This window comes from Artibeus jamaicensis, unplaced genomic scaffold (genome assembly GCF_021234435.1).
Source record: "Artibeus jamaicensis isolate MK-2021 breed Jamaican fruit bat unplaced genomic scaffold, CSHL_Jam_final scaffold_1031, whole genome shotgun sequence".
Taxonomy (NCBI): Eukaryota; Metazoa; Chordata; class Mammalia; order Chiroptera; family Phyllostomidae; genus Artibeus; species Artibeus jamaicensis.
Genome location: NW_026522026.1, coordinates 6462220 through 6487157, shown reverse-complemented (window position 1 = coordinate 6487157; position 24938 = coordinate 6462220). Strand labels below are relative to the sequence as shown.

Sequence of the window (24938 nt, the reverse complement as noted above, 5' to 3'; positions counted from 1 at the left end):
CTAAGTTACACAAACAGACCTAATTTGCAAACTCGCAGCCTGAGACCCTAAAGGTTAAGTAGCTTGAAAAGTCTCTAGTGGTCCGTGGCAACAGCTTTGCAACGGCGCCGTCTTCATAGCTCTTGGCCTGTTTTTTCCCCCTCTAAACTCCAAGTTACACTGCATTAGCATTTGGCAAGAAATGTGCATGCACATTTTTCTTCACAGTTTAGAGAAAATTCTGATCCAAGTTCCTTCAGTCAGAATAATGAATTATAGACTTTATAGTGCTGCTGAATTGTGATTTCTTTAAATTATGGTTTACAGTGGAAATGCCGATATCAGCTATTCATTAAAAACTTTCTATTTCCCCCTTTATGTCTCTGTCATGCCCCAGACCCATAATTTCTAAAACTATAGCTGATTTCTTTGTTGTGGCTCAAGGCTGATGCATGCTTTGGAGTATAATTATGTGGGTGCTAACTAAAATGTAGACCCATGATGATTAAAATATAGAGGCTGTGGCTGTCTGGAAGAGGGGTTCTGGCATCACATCCCCCCTAGATGTAGGGTGGCAGGGGAGCTGCTAATTGTCTGAACTAAGTTAGCTGATGCCTCACTCCAAACCTTCCCATGTGCCCACACTCCCTCCTACACAGCATGCGAGTCCTTTTGTGAGGGAGCTCACTGACCTCCACATCCCCACTGCTTCTCTGCTGCCTTCCGAATTTCCCCAGTCTTATTGAGCTATTTGCCATTTTCCCCAACAATCATATTCTCCATGGCACTGGGTCTTTGCACGTGCAGTTTGTACGCCTTCCAGTGCCCTTTGCCATCACCTCTCCCTTCCTTCCACCCTGCCCTCAAAACTTTTACTTGGGTAATCGTCACGTATCTGCCTGGATTCAGCACAGACACCAGCTTCTTTAGGAAATTTTTATAACAGAAAGGAAATTTGTAATAGGGCTTCTATAAAAATGGGATAAAAGTTTTTCCTTGACCCTGTCAGCAAGCCCGGGAAACCTCGAGGCCTCTCATCCAACTCACAGTCATATGGAGAGATGCTCCCGGAGAGAGCTGAGGCGCTTCGGGCGTCTGTGGCAAGATCGCAATGTTGAACGTGCGGCTCTCCAGGTGGGTGTGGGCATCTGCGGCGCTGGAAACCTGAAAAGAAATGTCCTGCTGGTAAGCTTCCACTGAGTACAGTGTGTTTGCATGGTTTACCATCCCTCTTCCCCAAATCGTCTGTCTTTGAATTCTGTCTGCTCCTGCATCACAACAGTATACATAATTATTTTAGGCAATTCTGAAAATGCAGGAAAGTGTAAATAAGAAATAAAATGTCATCTAGAATTTCACTACCTAGAAATAGTGCATATTAACATACTGATGCATTGTAGTTTAATCTTTTTCCTATGCATATGCCAAAACTTTATATACAACTGTGTATTCTAAATTTTTACAGAATATAATACTACAATTTTTGCTATATTATTAAACATTCTTAAAACACAACTTTTGATAGCTACATAATGCTTCACTATGAGTACACATAATGCATGTTAGATATGTAATTTTTATTCTATTTTTAAAATTCTTATCCAGCACAGACATCTACAGTTAGGTTACAAATGACAAATCTCAGTCTAATCACTGCAAGGCACAGTTCATAACAATTCGTGTAGTGGTCACAGAACCAACTTTTTCTTGCTTCAAAAATGCTGGAGAAAAAAAATGATGCTTTTCTTCATGCAGCTTCTCCCTCCTCAGTGCTTCTGAGCAGCTCCCTTGCATCCCCCTCTGTCTGGGCTTCTTACAAAAATCACGAAGCCTGTGTGGCCTGTGTAGCAGTATTAATTCCACAGGAGGGGGAGCAAGGTTCCATAAACTCGGAGAAAATGGCAGGAATAGCAGCCCCTTCTTATGTTTTCTCTAGTTAGGTCAATAACATCAAAAAACTGTCTGTCTTCCCTGGGTCTCGGCCACTCCTGATGCCTGCAGCTCAAGCTTTATAGTATCTGTGTTTTCAAGGAGCCACCTCGCAGTGTCACTATGAATACTGTAAGTGACGGTAGCTAATTCACTGAATGCCTCTCACGGGTCCAGCACTGCACTAGCTACTTCTCCAAAGCCACCATATGTAACACCCACAAAGTGGATATTACATCCTTTTCTACAGATGAGGAAACTGAAGGTCAAAACAGTTAAGCATGGTGTCAAAGTCACGAAAAGCCAATAAAGGTCAGTATTTAACCAAGTTGGCAGCTTTTGATCTTTCAGCAAGGGGATCAGTTTCAGATTCCTTAGTAAAGATGCTGGTGTGAACCATGTTGGTCTTTTTCAAATCACACCCCCTGAGGCTGTGTCAACAGGATCTGAATATACCAAAGCCAGGGCCCCTCCCTGTGGCAACAGTGACAAAAGTGTGCCTGCTTTCTTCTCCCTGTGCCAGGCTGTATTTTGTGAAGCCATGCACATGACATAAAGCACAAGTCTTACAGGCAAAGCAACAGATGGAAGGCACTGATGGCTCGTGACAGTACATGAACATTAACATGAAATTAAATTCACGCAGCTCATATCACGATTTCTGCTTGAAAGAAAAAAGGGAAGAAAAAGAAGAATCATGAAAACAGCAATTTTTTTGTTTGTTTAAAATTCTTTCAGGACCAAAGGACTTAGACTAAAATAAATGAGAAAAGTTGTTGTTTTCTTAGCACATAGTTAAAGTGTCTGTGTCATTTCAAGTCAAAATATGAGCTAAGCCTATAAAACAATGAGACTTTAAAAACAAGCACACGAAACCTTTTACATCCAAGAGAACATTAGCTCAGAGAGTTGTCTCACACATGCCTTCAGAGGGAGCTTGAAAATGCCGTCAAAAAACTGAGCTAGTTACTTCATAATTACTCCCTGTTTCAACTCAGAATAATTACTACTCTTCTTCCTACCAGACAGGATTCTGAATGTCTTTGGCTATTTGATTACATTTTAAAATCTACTTCCAAAGGATGACATATTACCACTATTGAGAACATTTTGAAGACTATCCTATGAGTTTGGAAGGAGATTTCAAATATGAGTTTTAAACATTTTGAGCAAAATGTGTGAAGACTCTTCAAAGGGAACCACGTACTAAGTAACAATGTTTAACTGGATATCTTAAACTCAAGCAGGTCTGTTAAAAAAATGAGTAAATTTTGCTATTTTATAATTACCCACTTAGTAACCAACTTGCAAAGGCAATCGAATAGCATTCCAAGCAGGTGCCAAGAATCCCATTCCAGGGAAATGCTCCAGACTGATAATGTTCTTCCTTCTAATGCCTATGAAGGCAAAAGCAGATCTGAGGATTCTGGTTTGCTAGGTGACTTCCTTTGATTGAGGTCTTTACTACCATTGTGACTCATTCTGCTGAGTCCCCAGGTGCTGAAAATGAAACATTAATTTGGGCAAAGGGCACATATGTGCTCGATATAATCTCATTTTAATGGTTTCCAAGTTCATTTCAACTTGCTCTGTGGAAAAACACATCTTTTATACAATATGAATTAGCCAAACAATGAAGACATGCATACCAGGCTCCAGAGGCAGAAGGTATGGTCATTTTAACAAGGTGAACTATTGTGGCAGTTTCTCCCCAGCTGGATTCCCGAAGGAACTTGGCTGAGCATCATGAGTGCTTCTTTATATTTTCTCTGCACATTCCCAAATTCTTTTCTGTATTTATGTTTAAATGGTATCTCTCATTCATACTTCCCCATTGCTTTGTACTTCTGTTTGGTTCTTTATTCCCAATTGTCCTTCACAGAGGTTTGTCTCATTTTATTGGTCTTTCCAAAGAATCAGGTTTTGTATTCATGTATCAATTCTAGCATTTTACAATTAATCAGTTTTCTGCTTAGCTCTATTGATTCCTTCTTTTTGCTTTTCTTAAGTTTCCTTTTGGTTCTCTAGCTAGAGAACCAAATAGCTTGAGTTAAATATTTAGTCCATTTATTTTCACACGTTTCTGCTCAATCATAAGAGCTTAAGACCACAAATTTTGTCCACATCAATTAAGTTTTGATCATTTATTTCCTCCTTATCAATATTGCTTAATAGTTTGCCATTTTGATTTCTTTTTAATTACTTGGGAGACTCTTTTACAATTTCAAATGGTTTGAATTTTTTTGCCCTTTTTTATTAACTTCTAATTATACAGGAAGTAATGCCTGCTTGAGTGTGGTTGGTGGGAAAACAATATGGGTGTAATAATTTATAGTTTTAATTTGAACATTTCACCCAAAATGTCATGTGGTATGCTTGAGTGTGATATTATTATGTTACAAAATTACATGCTTATGATTTTGTAATAAAAGATTTTGTAATAAAAAGGGGTATTATTTGTGCTGGACTCTGTATTTCATCATAGCCAGAGAATATCCCCTGTATAATTTCTTTTTGTTTCATTCGTTGACAGTGTTCTTTTGATTTGGTTGTTTCGGCTGGCTCCGGCTGCTGCAACAAAAATACCACAGACTGGGCAGCTCAGAAACAACAGAAACTTATTCCTCCCAGTCCTGGAGGCTGGAAGTCCAAGGTCACGGTGCTGGCCCAGGTGGGCTCTGGTGAGGGCCCTCATCTGGGCCGTAGACTGCCACCTTCTCACTGTGTCCCCATGGTGGGAGCAAGCGCTCTTGTGATTCTTGAAAGTGTACCAACCCCACTCATGAGGGCCCACCCCTCATGACCTTATCTAATTTAATCACCTACCAAATACTTCACCTCCATATGCAATCATATGAGGGAGAGAAGGATTTCAACGTATTAAATGGGGAGCAAGTGGACGCAAATGTTCAGTCTATAGCACTGACATTAACCTATCTTTACAAATGGTAGTAGCAATCCCTTACCTAGTGCTAGGCAGTATTCTAACTGCCTGTCACTAGGCAGTTATATATGTAATATCACTGGGCAGTTAATGAGTTTATATGTATTAACTCATTAAATCCTTACAATAATTCTAGCTTAAAGATGAGGACTCTAAAGCATAAAATCTTTGTTCTAGTAATTTTCCCAAAGCTGTCTACTTAACATGTGGCAGGACTGAAATATGAACTCCCTGGATTTGGCCGCCAAACCCATTATCTTATTAGAAGCTGGTAAATGTTCCAAAAATACTCAAGAAAAAAAATAAGACTTTTTCTTCCATTTGGCATTTTAATATTTCGGAAACATTTTTTCTAAACACTTTAGCCACTATCTATTATAAACCTCTTTGCTGTAAAATGACTCTGCTTGAGGAGATATCTATAAGATTGAATTAGTAGATTCAAAATACCCCTCAATTATATTAATTCCACTTTTTTCTTCCCCCAAATAGGATTACTAGGCAATCACAGAAAACTCCCTAAGTTGTTTATGAATAAAGACGATGGTTTTCATCAGACCACTCTGACACTGGAAAAGTCAGGAAGCAGAGGGTACCTGGAAGCGGAAGGAGTCACTCTGGGCTGGGACTCCCGAGTGCCTGTACCACACGATGCCATCGTCGATGTCCTGCTGGGTGAAGGTGCTGGTGGGGGTTGCTGTCCTCCCATCAGGCAGGTGCTGTCCTTCTGGGGGGCTATCTGCAGGCATGTTAACCAGAAGGACCACCTCCCCTGCAAAAGCCACAGAGTTAGTGAGGGCCTTTGGGAAAAGGCAAGTCAGGACTCTCATCTTTTCTACCATTTTTTTTTTGTTTCAACAGAAAAGAAATGATATACCTCTCTATTCTTACATAAGGTAAGGGAAGACCATTAAAGAGAATTTAATAGCTATCATCAAATCCATCTTCAGATGTAGAATTTCCAGTCTTTTAGCTAAAATAACTAAAAGTCATTTAAGGGCAATTCATGTATGAAGTTACTGACTTGTATCTACCTAAGTTACATAAGGAGACCCAAACAGTCATGAACATTGCAAACCAATCCTCAAATAACTGGGTAACTAGATTCGCTTCTACCCACAATTTTCTATGAACAGAAAATGCTTTCCAACCAGAAAGTTGTTGGTGTAAACACAGTGGAAAATCAGAAAAAATTTTCAGAAAAACTTATCCTTAGGAGAATTCTGTACAGTGAAAATAATAATAGCTCTCACTGAAAAGCATTCAGCAGACACAGCATGAAGCACTTTACATGCTGGTTCAAACCCAGTTCCATTTCACCCAACTGCGTGAGCTTACTCATGTTCTATAAGCTCTGATCCTCGTAGGTAAAACAAAATAGTAGTCCATACTTCACAAGTGCTTAAAAAAAAGCTGTCATCCTTATCATTACGTTTTTCATCCTTCTGAAGATGCTACTGTCATCTCCATTGTAAACACAAAGTTCTTCGGGCTCAAAGCAGTTTAATAACTTGTTGAAGGTCAAGCAAATGATAAGTGGAGGAGCTGGAATTTGAATCCAATCTCATGTTATTGGTCATGAAACTGTTAACAATCATGATTTTGTGTTTACAGGCCAATACTTACCCTTATAAATAAATAATTATGTTTTCTCCTCCTTGGTTCTCTAAACTTCATTAGAATTGAAGCAAGGAAATGTAAATCTAAATAACACTGCCAACAACACTAATCTGCTTCTATTGCCTATTGTTCACCAGAAGCTCCTATCCTTTTAGAGTGAAACTGCAAATACAAAGGCGTTATAAAAGCAATGAAAATTTTGCAAGGAGAATATGCCTTCAAGTGAGGAAGACCTGACAGAAGAATGGACGGATTGCTGAAAACAGAAGCTGTGTTCTCACGAAAATGCAGCTAATGATAAATCTGGAAGAATGTTTAACAATGTTTCTTAGGAAGCTACTCAGATCTTGGTGAACTAAACATACTGGGCAATTAGTAACATACTTCAATTATCCTAGAGATCTGTTTCTTACTCGAAGGAAATGTTCGTTCTAATACTTATATGCACTAAATTCAAGTAAAAAATCAGCATAATATCCTGGATGAGGATGAAATACTAATGTAAGAGGAAAACATCAATACTCTTCTTTATATAATCTTGTGTAGAATCAACTCACTCCAGTTTATTTTTTTGTATCATTTCTCAATTGTACCTAAGTCACAAATCCCATTACATGTCTTTCCCTGGTTCAACTTTTGTTCTTAAGATGCTATTACCAAACATGCTTTTCTAGGAATTGGACTGTTCAGGATGGTGAGTACAGTTGCAGAATATTTGAAAAGATTTCCATCAATGAAAATGTGGAGAATAAGGATAGAAAATTCAAATGCCAAGCTCCACTATTCTGTTTTATAATGTAAAGGCTAAGCAGAATCTTCCTAATGAGTCCTAATGAAAATAAACCTATTTTTTCAGATAAAAAATCATTGCCACATTATAGAAATGAACAGGAATCATGGGATATTGGCTAATTCCCTTAATTTCAGCCCAGTGAATAGTCAATGGGTACCTATTAGGTGTTGGCTGCTGTGGTAGACCCTCGAGGTTGGGGAATTCAAAGACAGGCAAAATCTGTTTCCTTCCCCAACAATCAGCCCCCCTGCATAAGCAGTGGGGAGCCTCTGTGAGACTTTCAGTGGGTGAATGGCATGAACCGATTTAGAACATGGGACATACATGATCAGAATATAGAGAGCTTATGAGACTTGAATGTCACGTTTAAAAGACTGGGTTTTATTCTATAAAAATTATAACAATCATAGCAAGCTTTTATGTGTACAGTGTGGCCAATTATGAGGCTACTATAAAATCCAGAGGAGAGGTGGGGACAGAAGGCAGCGGAAGATTAGAAAGAAAGAAATGGATGGGAGAGGCACTGAGGAAGTGGAAGCAACAGACCTGACGCATGCGCTGTGAAGGACGAGAGGCAGGGGAACTGGAGAGATGCCACTAGGTTAAGTGATGGGTAGGCAAGTGGTGTCACTGGTGGGGTGAGCAGGCCGGAGGGAGGATGAAGAGCTCAGCACTGGGTATGCTGAATACAAGGAGATCTTCCGCCAAGCCCATGAGTAGACAGGAGGAAATAATATGAGTTTTGTGGAGTTCACCCCAGTGACGTGAGAGCTTGTATGTAGTACCTTACCTCCACCTTTATTATGACAATGATCCTATAGACATATGAAGATGCAGGTTTAAAAAGCAGAAAATAATCTGTGCTTCAAATTCCCTTTATAGTAAAGTCTATACTTTAACCAAGAAAAAATTGAATAGGTATTAAGAACTGGGATCTCAGGAGTCTCCATGATTCATCTGGAGCCAGAAAAACTTGTATTAAGGCTTTCTTACACCATGCTAAATAACTTAGAGTTGCTGGTGTATTCGATTAAGTCAGATTCTTCTGACTTATCAAATGATTCTTCAGTATCAAATGATACTGAAGATATGTCATTAAAACCATCTCATTAAGTTTCCTTTCAAACCTTCAAAGGAGTTAAAGGTCCAAGTAGTAATCCACTGTCTAAACGGACCTTTGAAGACAGTGCTGAGTCTGTCAGTGGCTGAATTTGGGTCCATCACGCTCAGACCACACAAGCAACTTAGATTTGCTTCAGTCTCACAGTCAGGTCTTTGCAAAAAGCTGAAAAGCTAACTAGAGCATTCTAAAGGGACAAGGAAGTGTATAGTAGTTGGAGTGGCTATGCGGTAGAGGCTCCACACTCCACATCTCTGGGACGGACGGCTGTAAATAGATTTGTGTTAAGTGGGCTTCTACTTCCCACCATACTCTTTTACTCGTGAATTGCCTAAGAGTAATGTGAATTGCTTATTACCAACACAGACCTCTGGACACAGGGAGAGAGGATTACGTGCACAGGAAGAAGTTAATTAAGAGAGTTACAGTAGAAAAGGGTCACGGCATTTATCAAGTTAAAATGGCTTAAAAAGAATTTAATTCAGCATTTTTCTGTTTAACTAAGTTAAACAGAATATTGGAATATTGGGCTGTCATTGGGAAATTTAATTTTGGGGGTTTTAATAATCAGGATAAAGGTAGAGAATTTAATACACTAAACACATCAAAGACTTAAAGCTGAAAAGGTCTTAAACATTTTCTAGCTTAAAAATCAGTGGGTAAAAGTAAGGCAAAGTTGAATAAGGTTTGTGGGCTAATTAATAGGATTGTACCAATATTAATTCCCTGGTTTTGACAACTATTCAGTGGTAATGTAAGATGCTAACATTGGGGGAAACTAGTAAAGGACTAGACATTCGAGAGCTCTTTACATTATTTTTGCAACTTTTCAATAAGTTTAAAATTACTTTAAAATAAAAAGTGAAAAAAATATCCAGCCTAATCTTTCAAACAAAGCTATGTCTCAGTAGGTTCACTTGCCTACTTCATGGTTATACCACTACTGTAAATGAAACCCCAGCTAGACCAACTGCTTTGTAATTATATCCGTTCTTGCTTATATTATGCTTTCAGTGTTTTTGTGGACATTAGAATTATTCTTATTGTTTTAAAAATCATCACCCTAGGATATGCTTATTGATTTTAGAGAGGGAGGTAGGCGGAGACAGAGAAATATTGACTGGTTGTCTCCCGTACATGCTCTGACCAGCGATTGAACCCTCAACCTTTTGGTGCACAGGACCTTGCTCCAACCAACTGAGCCACCTAGCCAGGGGACACTGGAATTATTTTCAAATTATAAAAATGTTAATTTTTTTCTTCACTACAGAAAAAAATAATTTTAATGATTTGATAACCTGGAGGAAAAACAGATTATTCCTCTACTATTTAACAGGCCAAGCAAATTTTCACTTTTAATGAATATGATTTTCATTTTCAGGTAAGCTATTTATTTCTTTGTAAAAATCTACCTGCCTGTTCTTTTATTTGTATAGTATTTTAGAATTTTCTTCCAGTTTCAATTATTTTCTGTATCTTTAAATCATTTTAAATATACCTATTTCATAGTTTTTGTAAGATTGTTCCTTTATTTCAAGTCGTTGGGGTTTTAATCTTCTTGTTTTAGTTGTGGTACTATAGATTGTTCCCTCATATGTTCTGTAACTTTAAATTCGGAGCTAATCTTCAGTGGTTTTATCTGTGAGAATCCTGCACGGTCTGGAATTGAGGGTGGACATTCTACGGCAGATTCTATTAGTTTCTGTAAGAAACCCACGAAGTACCATAGACCTGAGGTTAATTTTCATAATAATGTTTCAGCCCTGGGCTTCTCAAACAATGCATACAGTATAACTTAACTCTGGATGTGTAGGAAAAATAGGCTTGAAGTTCTGAATTCTCAGGAGACTTTTTCACTTTACTCTGAGCCCTGAAAACCACACGTGGGCTTCTTTGCGATCCCTCTGTGCTGGTGAGCTTAGTGTTTTCTATTCTGCCCCTGTAACTGAAGGTAAGTCTCTCCAGAGTCCAGGCTTTATTAAGGATGTTAATCACAACTTTCTACCTCTACCTGGGCAGTAAATCCCAAAGCCCTGGGTTACTGAGTCACACACGGCCCCTCTCGGGGGAGCCCCGCCACCAATGCGTGCCCAGACTGGCTTCAGTTCCTTCCTTGTCTCTGACACCTCAGGATTTCTCTCTATTCTTGTAAGGCCAGCTACAAAAGCCTTATAATTCTTATAATCTTCCATCCAGCACTTATACTTGACAACGATGAGAAATTTTTCAGGTTATCATGCTCCACTCTCTTGCTAGAAGTTCAAGTAACATTGCCATATTGAAAAATGTTTTGTGTAATGTTCATAGCAGCACAATTTACAATAGCCAGGAGTTGGAAGCAACCTAGGTGTCCATCAGTAAACGAATGGATCAAAAAATTGTGGTACATATACACAATGGAATTCTATGCAGCAGAGAGGAAGAAGGAGCTACTACCCTTTGCAACAACATGGATGGAACTGGAAAGCATTATACTGAGTGAAATAGGCCAGGCATTGAAGGACAAATACCATATGATCTCACCTTTGACAGGAAGCTAAAGAATAAAACAAACAAGCAAACAGAATAAAAACAAAGACACTGAAATAGAGAACAAGGGGGCAGCGACCAGAGGGGAGAGAGAAGGGAATTTAAGGGGAAAAATGGGGAGGGATTTTGAGGAACAAGTATGAAAGACACAGGGGTGAGGACTGGGGGAAGGGAATGGGAGGGAGGGGGGAGACGGGGCAGGGGGGGGCTGGGATGGGAGAAATAGACAAAAAATGTACTTGAAAAATAACTAAATAAAATTTAAAAAAAAAAGAAAAATGTTTTGTGTAAACTTTTTCTTAAAAAAGAAAATCTCATTAAGAAGACTGGTGATGTTCTGGGAGGGGTGTAAGATGGAGTTTGAGGGCCTGAGCTTTGAAATTAAACTGTCATATATTAGGTAGGTGACTCTTGGCAAGTTATATTTTGTGTAAAATAGTTGTTCTAAAGCTTAATTTGAAATCTTTATAGAACATGTTTACATTAGCATACTACCTAGGATATGTGTACAGTGTGGTAGTTATTTTTGACTATTCTATTTTTAAAGGGGATGTGTGAGGTATTAGAAAGTCAAGTTCGTTGGAGTCACAACATACAAAAGCGAGTATAAGACTGCTAAATACAATAATGACATCATGACAAAGGAAAAAAGAGTTACCAAATTGGGGGTGATCCTGAGTAATTTTGTAGATGATTTCTGAGGCGCTGGCACCTGGGGCTTCAGCCTGTAAGATTCTGTTGGTGAACTGCAGCATCCCCCCTTCTGGGACCCACACCACTGAGTTAGCCATAAGCTGAAGACCTCTGTCGCTCTACAATAAGGAAAGAGTAAATATTAGGTCCAAGAAAAATAAAAAAATATCAGTCCTTAAAAACATGTTACCAGGGCCTAGATTATCTAATAATCTAACAAAGTCCCAGATTATCTAATAAGAGACATACGTAGCTTTAGAGTCACACTCTATGAATAATAGCTGGTCCTTGAACAACACAGGTTTGAACTGCATGGGTCCACTGATACATGGACTTTTATCAAACGACCTGTGCATTCAATTGACTGGTGCCATTCAAACTGAGTTGTTCAAGGGTCAACTGCAAAGCTGGGAACCAGCAGCAGGAATCCATATGCCGAGGGCCGAACCAAGTTCTATGTGGATTTTTTACTGTGCAGGCAGTCAGCACTCCTAACCCCATGTTGTTTAAGGGTCAACTGTATATATGTGTATAATATGTGTAAACACATACATGTGTATGTATCTTTGTACACACATACTTTTCGTGCTTTTTCTTTTTATTTGGGCAACTAAATAAATGGGCAAATAACTTATTAAAGAAAATAAAGTCTCTTCATTGCTTTCTATCATTTGTCCATCTACCTGTCCCACCATCCTCCCCATTGGCCCATATTCAAGAACTATTCATTTAGCTCTTTTGCTGGAGGGCTAAGGTACATAACGATGGCTGAAACAGGCCTTCAGTTTCAGAACTCACAGCCTAGTGGAGACAGACACATAAATAATTAGAATGCATCCCAAGTGATGCTCTATAAAAAGCTTGAGCAGAATGCTATGGGTGAATAAAGGAAAAAGGCAATTTCCTTTTTGGAGGAGGAATGCTCAGGAAGGCTTTCCTATGGAAGTAGTTAATTCTTTAATGAGCGAAAAAAAGGGCTAAGTGGAGAAGTGATGAAACAGATTCTAGGCAGAGGGCTCAGCCTAAGAAAAGATATGAGACAATGCCATGTGTACTTAAGAAAAGATACAAGTGTTTGGGCAAGCGAAGTTTAAGGAGCAGGGGAGTGGGTAAATGAAAAGCGACCCACTCTTGAGGTTGCCAGAGGAATATTGGGTGGTGGTCTGGGCACTGGATGAAAGAGGTGAAAAGACTAAGAAGCACAAGCTGGTAGTTACAAAATAGTTGTAGTTACAAAATAGTCACAGGGAAATAAGTAAACATAGGAAATACAGTCAATAATATTGTGATAACTATGTATAGTGCCAGTTGGGGTACTGGAAATAATGAGTGGAACATGACATAAAGTATGATTGTTTAACCACGAAGGCTGAAACCAATACATAATAATTTTTAAGAGGTTTAAAAAAATAAGAAAAGTGACACGCTCTTAAGATTGGATTAGTAGAAGGCAAAGCTGTGCTAAAAGATTCAATTTACTTTGTAGGCACTGTTAAGTGAACGTGAGTCTTTAGGGGAGGCAATGAGATGATCAGGTCTGGGTTGTAGAACGCCTCCAGCTGTAAGAGATGGAAGGGACAAGAGCTGGGGTGCATCTGCAGCCATGGGAGACATTTGACAAGTTCTTATAATGGCTCAGGTAAGAGAAGATGAGAAAGTAATTGCAGTGGGAATGGATAGTTAGAAACAGATTTGAGAAGCATCACAGAGGCCAAATTGATAGGCCTGGATGACTGATGGAAAGCGAAGTCTTAGAAACAACAGTTGGGACTAGCCGACTGGAAGAAAGCACCCATTTGGCACTCCGGAGAAGGCCGCCATTTTAATTGCTGAAGCTGAGGTCATTGAACATCGCTGCCACTTCTGATTCGCCAGGTGCACACCTCTTCCAAAAGCTTAATAATTGACACTTTAAACAGAATTGGATTAGTGGGGTAGATTGTGTTCAGTTTGTTTTCATACTTTAAAAATCAGTAAATCTGGTATTTTAAAATATGGCATTTTAGCCCTGGCTGGTGTAGCTCAGTGGATTGAGCGCGGGCCTGGGAACCAAGCAACCACGGTTCGATTCCCAGTCAGGGCACATGCCTGGGTTGCAGGCCAGTTCCCCTCAGGGGACTCACAAGGGGCAACCATACATTGATATTTCTCTCCCTCTCTCCTTCCCTTCCCCTCTTAAGATAAATAAATAAAATCTTTAAAAAAATATGGCATTTCATCATGGATGTTTTTTTAAATTATTGTTTTTACTTTCAACTATGCTAACGAAAAGAACAGAGTGAACAGCACTCCCAGGAGGGGAATATTCAGAATAGAAGACAACAAATATTCTCTTCAGTCACTTGACAGAGCACTTGCCCCTGTCAGGAGGCGGTCATGGCTGTTTTCTCCAGTCGCCAGGAAACTGAGTCAAACAGTGCCCAGGAGAACGGCAGCGAAGGAGACTTCTATTGTGATTGATGTTCAGGAGCAAAATCCTGGAGGGTTTTCTCCTTTCACAATTGATACTGAATATTATTAATAAAAATATCAAAGTGTGTCAAGAACTTGGCATGTCATTTACCAGAATTCTAGGGGGAAAGGCCCTGTTAGCTCCAGCAGAGTTTTCCAAAACAGAATACACTTGGACCCAGGTATCTTCATCGCTAGAAATATTTCTAATAGCAGCAGCCTCGTCAACTTTGATCACGGTTACGGGGATCAGTCACACACCAGCAACCACCACCTTGGACTGATGAGGCAATGTGGCTTTTCGTATTCCAAGCAAATAAGCACTGTGACCCAGATGCATGTCCCAGCTGTCTCTCCTACTACATTTCTATCTTGACTTTATCAACAAAATTCCCTATAATTCCTGTGTGTGTGCACATTTTTAGGCAGCAGTACTCCTTTCAAGTCAGTGTTCAGAGACCAGCGATATCTGAAAGCTTATTAGAAGTTCAGAATCTCAGGCCCTACCCCAGACTTTTGAATCAGACCTTTTGAATTAGAATATGCATTTTATTTTTTCATCAGCTTTACTGAAGTATACTTAATAAAAACTGTATATTTAAGGTATACAATGTGATGTTTTCATATACGTATACACTGTGATCACCACAATCAAGCTGACTGAGGTATCCAACACCTCGCCACAGTTAGGATTTTTTTGGTGTGGGGAAAACACAATCAATTCTCTTAGCAATTTCAAGTACAAAACACGTTATTATGAATTACTGTTACCATGATGTATGTTCGATCTCCAGAACTCGTTCATTCCTCATAACTGAGCCTGTGTAGCCTCAGACCCACAGTGCACCATTTCCCCCACCGCCAGCCCCGGCAGCCTCCATTCTTCTTTGCTTTTATGAGTCTAACTTTTTGAGATTCGAAATTTAAGTAACATCATGTAGTATGTATCTTTCTGTATCTGGCTTATTTTACTGAGTATAATGTCCTCCAGACTCATTCATGCTATCACAAATGGCAGGATTTCCTTCTTTTTAAAGGCCTGTTGTATGTATAGACCGCATTTTTTTTACCTATTTATCCACTGAAGAACACTTAGGTTGCTTCCATATCTTGGCTACTGGAATAATGCTGCAATAAACATGAGAGTGCACATATGTCTTCAAGATACTGATTTCATTTAGATTGTATATACACCCAGAAGTGGGATTGCTGCATTATATGGAATTCTATTTTTAAATTCTTGAGAAACAAACTTCTATACCATGTTCCAAAATGACTACCCCATTTACATTCCCACCTACAATATATAAAGGTTCCCTTTCCTCCACACTCACAGTAACTCTTACCTTTTGTCTTTTTGATAACAGCTATTCTAACAGGTGTGAGGTACTATTTCATCGTGGCTTTGGTTTGTATTTCTCTCATGCTTAGTGATGTTGAGCACCCCTTTACAGACCTGTTGCCCATTATACGTTGTTTTCTTCTGAGAAATGTCTGTGCAAGTCCCTGGCCTATTTTTAATCAGGTTGCTTTTCTGTGACTGAGTTGTTTGAGTTACTTACACATTCTAGGTATCAATCCCTTATCAGATACATGGTTTCAAATATTCTCTCCCACTCATGGGTTGCCTTTTCATTTTGCAGACTGTTTCCTTTGCTGCACAGCTTTTTAGCTTGATGCATTACCACGAGCACTTGATCCCCATGAGCCGTGCAGTCGTGCTAACATGTGAGGTGCACGGCCCAGAATGGAGATCATGGGGGTCCAGAATAATTCTCCCAAAACTCCACACACAGGCATTTAGAGTATTTATGTTTATTACAGGTAACACACATTCCTCTGTTTCCTGATTATCTGTTTACAGTACATAAGAAAAAGCAAACACCTGCCTAAGGAAAAGAAGGGTAATTCTTCCTACTCATCATGATGAAGATGGTTTTTTTTTCCAGTTGTTTTCTTTTGGGAGATGGTGCAGGGAAGATTTAAGATGAGATAAATAAAAGCTATACACCATCTTTTCTACAGACAAAGAGCTCAAAAGCCCAAAATTTTAGCCTAATTTCCCCAATGGGTCTTACATTCTGCAATTTATCTCCTTGTAGTTTTTTCCTCTTCTGCACTATGACACATATATCCCGATATACGCAAGAAATTAGCCTTAATATCAGTTAACTAATCTGCCTAGTGACGTTTTATACATCCTTCAGAGTACCACATTACAGGGCAATGAAATCCTAACAAGAGATTATGGGGCATAATTAAAACAGTGCTTTAAATTAAAAAATTCTTCTAATTCATTTCACAGGACAGTGGGCACACAGAAATGTTCACAATTATGTTTAGCCATTATATATTGTATTACAAATAAAAATATTCATGTTGTAAACCAAAAGGGCCAAGTCTCTATCATTTGGAGTAAAAAAAATCCCACAAATACAATGAAGACCTCCCCACTTCCAAATCAGAGTTTGGGATAAAATGATGAGCTGAAATGATAGTGGTACCCAACCCCAGGCCAAAGTATTTAAGATAAAAAAATTAAACTTAATTACATAGACAATTAATATAATTGGATATAGTCTATGTTGATGTCAATGCTAGCACTTTATTTATACTGTAAATATACCTTAATTTGCAAAGGCTCATTAATACCATAGCTTTTAAAATTTAATCTTGTAGAAAATTGTGGATTTTAGAGAAGGGTCATGTGGGCTGGTGCATATAAGGTGAAACTTTGATGATATTTACCAAGGTGAAGAATGATGGAAAGATAATTGGACTATTTTTGTGTTTGTCAGTGTGTGTATGAAGAAGCTTTGCTCCCTCAGATCAAGTATATAGAACCTTTTCTCCATGTAGATTTCAACAGCAAGCACACATTTTTTTTGTAATCAAACATAGATTTTTTGAGTGTATACTCTGAGTGGCTCATCTTATAAGAAACTAAATTGAACAACTTAAGCAAGTCCAAAAAAAACAAAACCCTGATATGTAATGAGGATTTGTTGATTTATGAGATAGACTCTTACTCAGAAAAATAAACTTTTTTGGTGCCATTATATTTATAATTCTCAAACTGTTATCAAACTGTGTCCCTGCAAAACAACCAATGAGAGGAGAGCTTTGAAGAAAATTGAGGGGAAGCACAGCAGGGCTTTTAGCTACACAGGCCTTACCAAGGTCAAATAGCCAGAAAGGACTTTCAGTAATAGAATTTTCCATTCAATTCATAGCATGACACTTGGGGGCTTTTAACATCAAAGCATTACCCAGTGGCAGAAAACAGCTGTTCAAACAACAGCAAATGAGGTCAGAAAGATCATCAGATTTATGGCCAATGTGGAAAAAGATGCATGATTTCCAGAGGCCTTAATTAATTTAAAAAAAAAAAAAGGTAATTCTTTGAAAGCCCCACAGTGGAGAGCAACCTACCGATAAGCTTGACTTTTCCCTGCACACATTTTTAGCCTTTATTAAATGCCAAACTGCTTTAGAATTGTATCTCTAGCAGGCTTGGGTTTGGTAATCCACCCAATTAATGAAAGCCTGTTCAGCAGAGCAGTCTTTATTACTTCTTAATCTTTTTGATTTCTTTTGCCTCCTCCCTTCAACAGAACATGTTTCAACATCAGTCCTGGGTCTATTTTCTCCTCAGCCACTCAGTATAAGCCTAAAAGGGTGACAGTCAAGGTTATTCCCTGCCAGGCCAAGGATATAAAGCATGTTTGGGGAAAGTGATGTAGACCTGGAGAAAAAGAGGGGAACTGACTGCACCTGCCTTCAGTCCCAGAGGGGTCTTGCCAGCACTGGCAGAGTTGCTCTGAAGACTTCTTCTCTGATGCAAGGGATCCACTGAAAGGCAGGACATGGGCACCAGCTTCACTCAAGCTGCTGCCATCCATCCATCCATCTATCCATCCAGCAAAAATGTACTAAACTCCTATGATGTGCCTGGCTCAAGAGAGCAAGACTGAAATAGTTACTGCTCTCGCAAAGCTTTTTCTCTACCCTCCCTTCCCTTTCCATGTATCTTACCAGGTTAACTTTTCTGTTGAACAACATTGGAATTAATTTGTACATCCATTCACTAGGAATTAGACCTAAACCCCTTGGCCATTCTATTTAAACCACCAGCTAGACATCGGCCAGTAACTGGCCTTACTCCAAATTTGACACCCAGGTAGCCTCAGGATAAGGACTTGGATGCCCATATTCAAGCACAGCTATCAGGATGAAATGAATCATGTCTGACTATACATCTACTGAAAGCCATTCATAGTTGAGGCTTTTTTTCTTCTTGGGCTCCAGTAGACTTATGATTATGAATAAATTCCCTTAGATGGCTTGAATTGGACATTGAGAAAATGACTAAGTTACTGTCTCCATTCTCTCCATTATTGGGAAGTATGGACTAGAATGAAAAGAGCCATGAGGTTAAGTGTGAGGAGCCAGAATCACATGAATGGAGATCACAAGTTCAGCACAAAAACACATTTGTGAAAAACAAACAAAATATTTTTGTTTGTTTTAAACCCTTTAGATGTTTTCAAACCTCCATTTTTTAGTTTCCTCTTTTGGAAAATAAGAGATAATAATTGTACACATATCCTTAAATGATTTTGAAGACAAAATAATTCACATCAGTGAATTATTGGGCATTACTGCCCAATAAAGGTTAAAAAACAAAATAAACAAAAACACCCACCACCCATAGAATTTCCTTTAAAAGAAATAAGGCCATATAGGTTCTCTTCTAATATTCTTTAATAAGATATTGTAAAGATCAGTAGAAGAAATAGGAGAAAAAGTACTCTTCCTTAAAAACACATATACATATTTACAAAATATTACAAATATTACCAATATTACAGAGTCAAATTTATTAGTAGTACATCCTGATGGATGCTAGGGCTCTGGTCACTGGTTTCATTATCCTAATTCATTGGCTTAGAAACCATTAGTTCACCTGATAGACAGGTAAGCACAACATGATGGAGGATGAAGAAATTGCAGAAGGAAGGATAGACACCATAAATGTCAATGTGACTACCAACTTATACACACCACAAGGATACTCAAGTTATATGCTTATGCCTTAATTGTAAATTAAAACCCTATTTTTCTTTGTTTTGCTTTGGTAGTCAAAGCAGTGAAAATCCTAGAAACACCCCTCAACCTTGGGTCACACCACACAGAACGACTGTGCAGCGCTACACCACACTGAGCTCCAAACACGGAGATTGAAACCACGATTAGGAAGGTGGGGTGGCACAGAAGTCCTGTAATAATCTTGGAAAAGAAACCAAGAAGGAAGAAAAGAAGACTTTCTGTGTCTGTCTAGACTTCATCTCTTCAGAACTTAAACCTCATTTCCCAGGGCATTTGCAAAAGGAAGATAATTAGGATTGGCAACAAGCTGGTTATCTGCCAACTCTGTCTCATGATCAGCCTTCACTCCCATCTCTCTTACCATCGCTGTTTTCAGCAGCTGAAAATGAAGAGACAAGAGCCCCAGAAACTAGCCCGGCAGACCACCTTAGATTCAGGTGTTCACCTTAACGAGGACCAATCACAAACTTTGAGTGATCACTGGTGGGCAAGTGACAAGTGACTTCTAATCTGTCCTTAGCAAATCAATCTCTCTAGCTGATCACTAATGGCATTATTAGATAATGGTATTTGGTCTGAAGAGTTTTCAAAAACTCTTCATGATATCTTTCTGTCTAACACCATGGGAAAGAGCCATTTTTGCTCTAAGAGAGAGAAGAACTTTGAATGAAATACCATCAAGTGATAAATGATTTGAAGATATTTTTCAATAGATCTCTGTAATTTAGCCCAGTATTTCTCCAAATGTGATAGCCCCCCATTAGTAATACCCAAGCACATTTTATGTAGTACATGGAAGAAATTTTATAAAATTGTTTTATATTAATTTTAATATTATAGAAAAAGTATGTTTCTACACTGAGCCCATGATTTCACAAGTAGTGTTTATTAGGATGAGGCCAAAGTAAAAAAGGAAGTTCATTCAAAGAAAAATTAAGTAAATAACAGGGCAGGTGCTTGCAGATATGGCAAAAACTTACAAAGATGGCATGGGAATGACTCAGGCTACGAAACACTGCTTCTACCCCATAGGCCAATGATTTCTATGATTACTAAAAGAAAGTTCCCTCATCCTACTTCAGCTGGGCTAACAGAATGCTGAATGCATCCTTTTTCATCCACTGTGATAACTGGACTATGAGCTTCACATATTGCATAAACTGTTTTAGAAGGGCAGAAAGTGACAGGGGCGCATCTGATTCTTATGATCATGCTGGGGCAGGAGATAAAGGATCAGTGGCCAATGAGGCATTTTTTATGGAAGCAAGTCAACATAAAGATTCAAAAGGTTACCTTCTATAGAGAACATGGGACCAGGTCTTTTAGATCAAAGGTGCTCCTACCAAAATATATATTGTCCCTGGGATTGAGTAATGTGTTCTCTTAATCTCTGAATGTACTAAGTATCTCCCTAACAGGTGCTCAATAAATATTTGAATAAATAACCAACCCATATCTTTATGAAACTGAAAAACAATGTCATCAACAAAACTTAACATCTAGAAGTAAGGAAACTGTAGCTCTGGGAATGCCACCTACCTTGGGCACAATCTTCATGTGAAATAGAATATTTTGGAAGGAGTGTCCATCACTGGCCTGCAAGACTGCAACATCGGATGTGCTCTCCAGGCCATCGTGAGCATAGTGGAGAAGGCCCCTGGAGAGTCCATCCAGCCGGAACTGATTGACAGGGGTTGCAGGGGACTGAAGCGTTTGAAGTAATTGGCCATGAAGTGGAGGACCCAGCACTTCCACCACCACATCCTGCGGATTGTCATCATCTCGGATGTCAAGCAGCTGGGTGGTGATGGTTCCCCTCTCTCCTCTGCTAATGTGGAGAGCCTCATTTCTCAGCACATAGGGGGCCTGTGGATTGAACAGAAGGAGGAGAAAAGAAGCCACTTAGCAGGAAAAGAGAAGACAATCCAGTGGGCTAGATACCAGCTGTGTGCAATCTAATTGGTATTCTGATGCCTTGTACAGAACGCTACATGTTCTTGCGAAGAAGTGCTGAACTACTGCACATAAAAAGTTTTTGTCAAAGGTACATATGGTCAGTTATAGTAATCCTAGCAAATGAGGTTACTTCACATCTCTGGTTCTGGATGTTTCTCAAGCCACTTCAGGACTATAGTATTCATCAGAGGCAATCAAGGAGAGCTTCTTACTTCTAATTCTTTGAAGCCTCTGTTGTCTTGATTTATCCTATATGCCCTGCATTGTCACTGTGATTAGTTCAGTGTGAGACAACCCAATCAGCTGTCTGCATTCAAGAGAGACTAATATGACATATGAAATTTTTGCATGTGTGTTTGGAGCTGAGCACTTCATTCCAGGTCATGTTGCAGCATGCTGACTCAGAGTAAGATGCTTTTGCATTCTGAATTTATGCTATTTCTGGTCCCTCCCAGTAATTTTCTTCAAACTGTGTCACCCATATCTTGAAGGGACCCACCCTAGCTCAGTTTATAACGCCTGATAAGATCTCGGTCTCAGTAAGGCAACCACCTGGTTAACATATGTGGCATTGCTAATATAGCAAAATTTAATATGTTTTCCTTAGGATTATCAGGTTTCCTCTCACCAACCTGAGTAAGCAGATAAAATGTTCTTTCACAAAGATAAAAGTTAATGAACCATGAGGGGAAAAAAATCTCACACACAAAAAATTAAGGCCAGAAGCCAAAAAAAAATTATCTTAGTTTTTTTACATCATTTGAAGTTGAAACATCTAGGGCTTTTCTCAGCACATGCCTTCTTTAATCCAAAAGATTTTTGTTTTTGTTTTTTAAGTTAGCCTTTCTGGCCTTCTGGGAATTTCTATATCTTTTAAAGTAATGCCTAACTAGTGCATCATTATAATAATCACATAACAGGAAACTAGATAATAGCTACTTAGAATTCCCAAGTGAAAATTCCAAAGCTGTGATCCCACACATAGGAATGGAAGGCTCCTTGGATTCTAAAGGGAAAAGTCAGAGGTGGTGGCAAAATCCCTAAGTGGAGGACATCGAATTAAACGCCCACATGAGAAAATCCCAGGGAACCTGAAGACCATGTTGAAATAGTGCAGAAATGTAAAGGAACAAAAATAAGTTCAAATCCACCTCTAAAATTCCATTTTTGAAGAGTTAAAATGATAAAAGTTTCTCATAAATAAAATAAAAGCGTCCCCTCACTATCCTCACACTTGATCGTGGGAAAACGAACCCCAATCAGGGAAGCACAGGAACTCACCACCTCAGTGAGAAAGCCACTCACTGATATCTGCACTAGGCCTTTTATTTACATGTTTAGTAACTATATTAAACACACAAAAGAACAAAACAAAATTTCTGAGTTTAAGTACCGAAAAACATTTAAGCACGTAAGTCCTAAAGCTTGATGCCTCCCTCTGACCCTTATTTACAGAGATTGCATTTTAGCTACAATTAAAACAAAATTCATGCAGTTAGCCCAACCGTGAGATCCAATTAATTTAGGATCAATTTTTAATCACTCCTCAACTTCAGTCGTCCCAAAAGTGAGAACACCATCATGAAGGACTGAGATGGGCCCTTAATACCATTTGGCAGCTACTTCTGGTTCAAGTTTATGTTATCCACAGTGCACAGTCTTTTCATTTTGGGACCAAAGATATAAAAATATCAGTTCAAAAGCAATGACCTCATGCCCTTCCTTGTATCTTGTCTAACACACTACTGAGATCTGGATATTTAGACGGCCTTGGCTCGCCATGATGATGTCCCGTTCTCTTGCTGTTCACAACTTAAGAATGTATCTATCTTCCTACTCTACACTTTTCAGTTGTTCAATCCCTCAAGCCCAATTATTCAGAGCTTCCACCACTGTATATATTCTGCACACATAAGTACAACTTGACAAAGATGAGTGACGAGAACAGAAGAACCCTCACAATGTTTTACAACATCTACCATGATATCTTTAGACTAATGCTTGGCTGATGACCACACTGGCACAACATTTAAGTAGATCCTCACTAAGATCCTCTAGCTGATTAAGATAAATGCAGTCCAGCTTCATGACAGATAGGCAAAAGTACTCGACATAATCCCACATTCAAGAGAGAGTTATATTTAGACAAAAGAAACTAATTTATCTAAGAGTGAGGAAAGTGTTCAGAATCTGAACACCTCAAATTATCATGATGGGCTACTTTCAGGATTCAGTATAGCAAAATAAGGCACCATAATATAATGATCAAGAACACAGACTTTGTATTCAGATTTACTGAGCACAAATCTTGGCTCTCTGTTGATTAGCTATACCACCACAGACAAGTTATTTAACCTCCTCCTAACTTAAGAATCCTCATCGGTAACCTGGGGACAATAATACCTCAGAGGGATGTCCTAAGGATTAAATGAGAAACATTGCGGAGAGTACTAGAGATGTATTAGTAATTGTTGTTGCGGCTGTTATTGCCTGCAAACACTAAACAATTATTCCATGAGGAAGCTGGGACAAGATTAATTCACTTAATCATTCTTTATACAACTGCAAGAAAACTTGATTTGTGCATAAGAAATGGTGGGCATGTAAAATTATTAATAGCATGGCATTTTTATTACCTGTGTAGAAAATGCTTGTATGTTGATCAGCTGTGGCTCAGAGAAGAACTGCTGGTCACTAATTTTCAGGGAAAAATAACCTTTCCTAAAAGATGTCCCGAAAAAAGAAACGATAAATATAATCATTGTTAGTTTTTAGAAGGACAAGGACTAAAAATATTTTCAGGTTATGTGCATGGAAGAATTTGGATCAAATCACAGTAATGTAATATTCAGACCATAAACAAAAATGACCAGACAAAGATGAACCTAGTGAGATTCAGGTAAAACTATTTATATCGCAGGCTAATAGTAAAATTGAACAATGGAAAGGGGGTTTTTCATAGTCTCTACAGTTCTCAATTGAGTTCCTCTTCCCTGTAAGCCCTCTTCCCAAGCCCTACCCAATTCATGTGAGTGGGCCCCAAATACCAATGTTTGCAATGCCTTTATTACATGACTCTGTTTTTCTACCCCTTCCAGCCACACACATGCAACATCTAATGTGGACTTGATTAAGGAAGGATGTCTGATTACTGACTTTTGGGAAACCACAGTCTATAGTGTTGATGAGAATGTGGAGGAAGCCAGGTCAATGAAGCCTAAGAGCCAAGACGCAGAGACAAGACAAAGAATTGAGTCTTGCTTCCTGTTCCTGCTTCTGGCTTCCAGTCTTGCCCTTGAGCCCAGCTGCCCTTGGTGATTTTGAGATGTGCACCATACATACCTGCAATGGTACAACAAACTGTACTATTTTCTTAATCTAGCTTAAATTGACTTCCATTGCTTGTAACCAAAGACTCCTAATTAAGAAAACAAAATAAGTCTCACTCATTGTTGTGGTTTTTACTTTCTATAAAAGAGTGTTGTTTCAGCAGCCTCAGAGACTACTAGAAAGGAAAATAGGAGTTGCTACCTTCAAAGCCAAACCAGGCACAGAACTCACTGTGGGCTGGTTAAGATGTGATTAATGCATTATGAGAGGGTTTGAATTCTGGTCTATGATAGGGACCACTGTTTTAAAAGTTCTTTAAAAGGTATTCTAACTAACTACTGATACATTAAAGTATGTGGGTGGATCTCAAAAGCATTTATAGCAAAAGCTAGAAAGACAATATTACAAACTGTATGATTCCATTCATATGGAATGGAATCATACAGTGTGCAATGGATTCCATTCATATGGATTCCACTGCTTGT

The 24938-nt window shown here is 38.8% G+C and overlaps 1 protein-coding gene across 3 annotated transcripts in view; it reads right to left on the bottom strand.

Moving 5' to 3' along the window:
* The window catches only part of FRAS1 (Fraser extracellular matrix complex subunit 1), a 420604-nt gene that overhangs the window by 114618 nt on the left and 281048 nt on the right, over nt 1-24938 (bottom strand). For all 3 annotated transcript variants that reach the window (XM_037147065.2, XM_053655681.1, XM_053655680.1), the window contains 5 exons: nt 23760-23844; nt 20707-21033; nt 11573-11726; nt 5449-5624; nt 1027-1143 (listed from right to left, as the gene is read on the bottom strand). In XM_037147065.2, coding sequence (XP_037002960.2) covers nt 1027-1143; nt 5449-5624; nt 11573-11726; nt 20707-21033; nt 23760-23844 — 859 coding nt within the window. The remainder of the gene's footprint in view (nt 1-1026; nt 1144-5448; nt 5625-11572; nt 11727-20706; nt 21034-23759; nt 23845-24938) is intronic.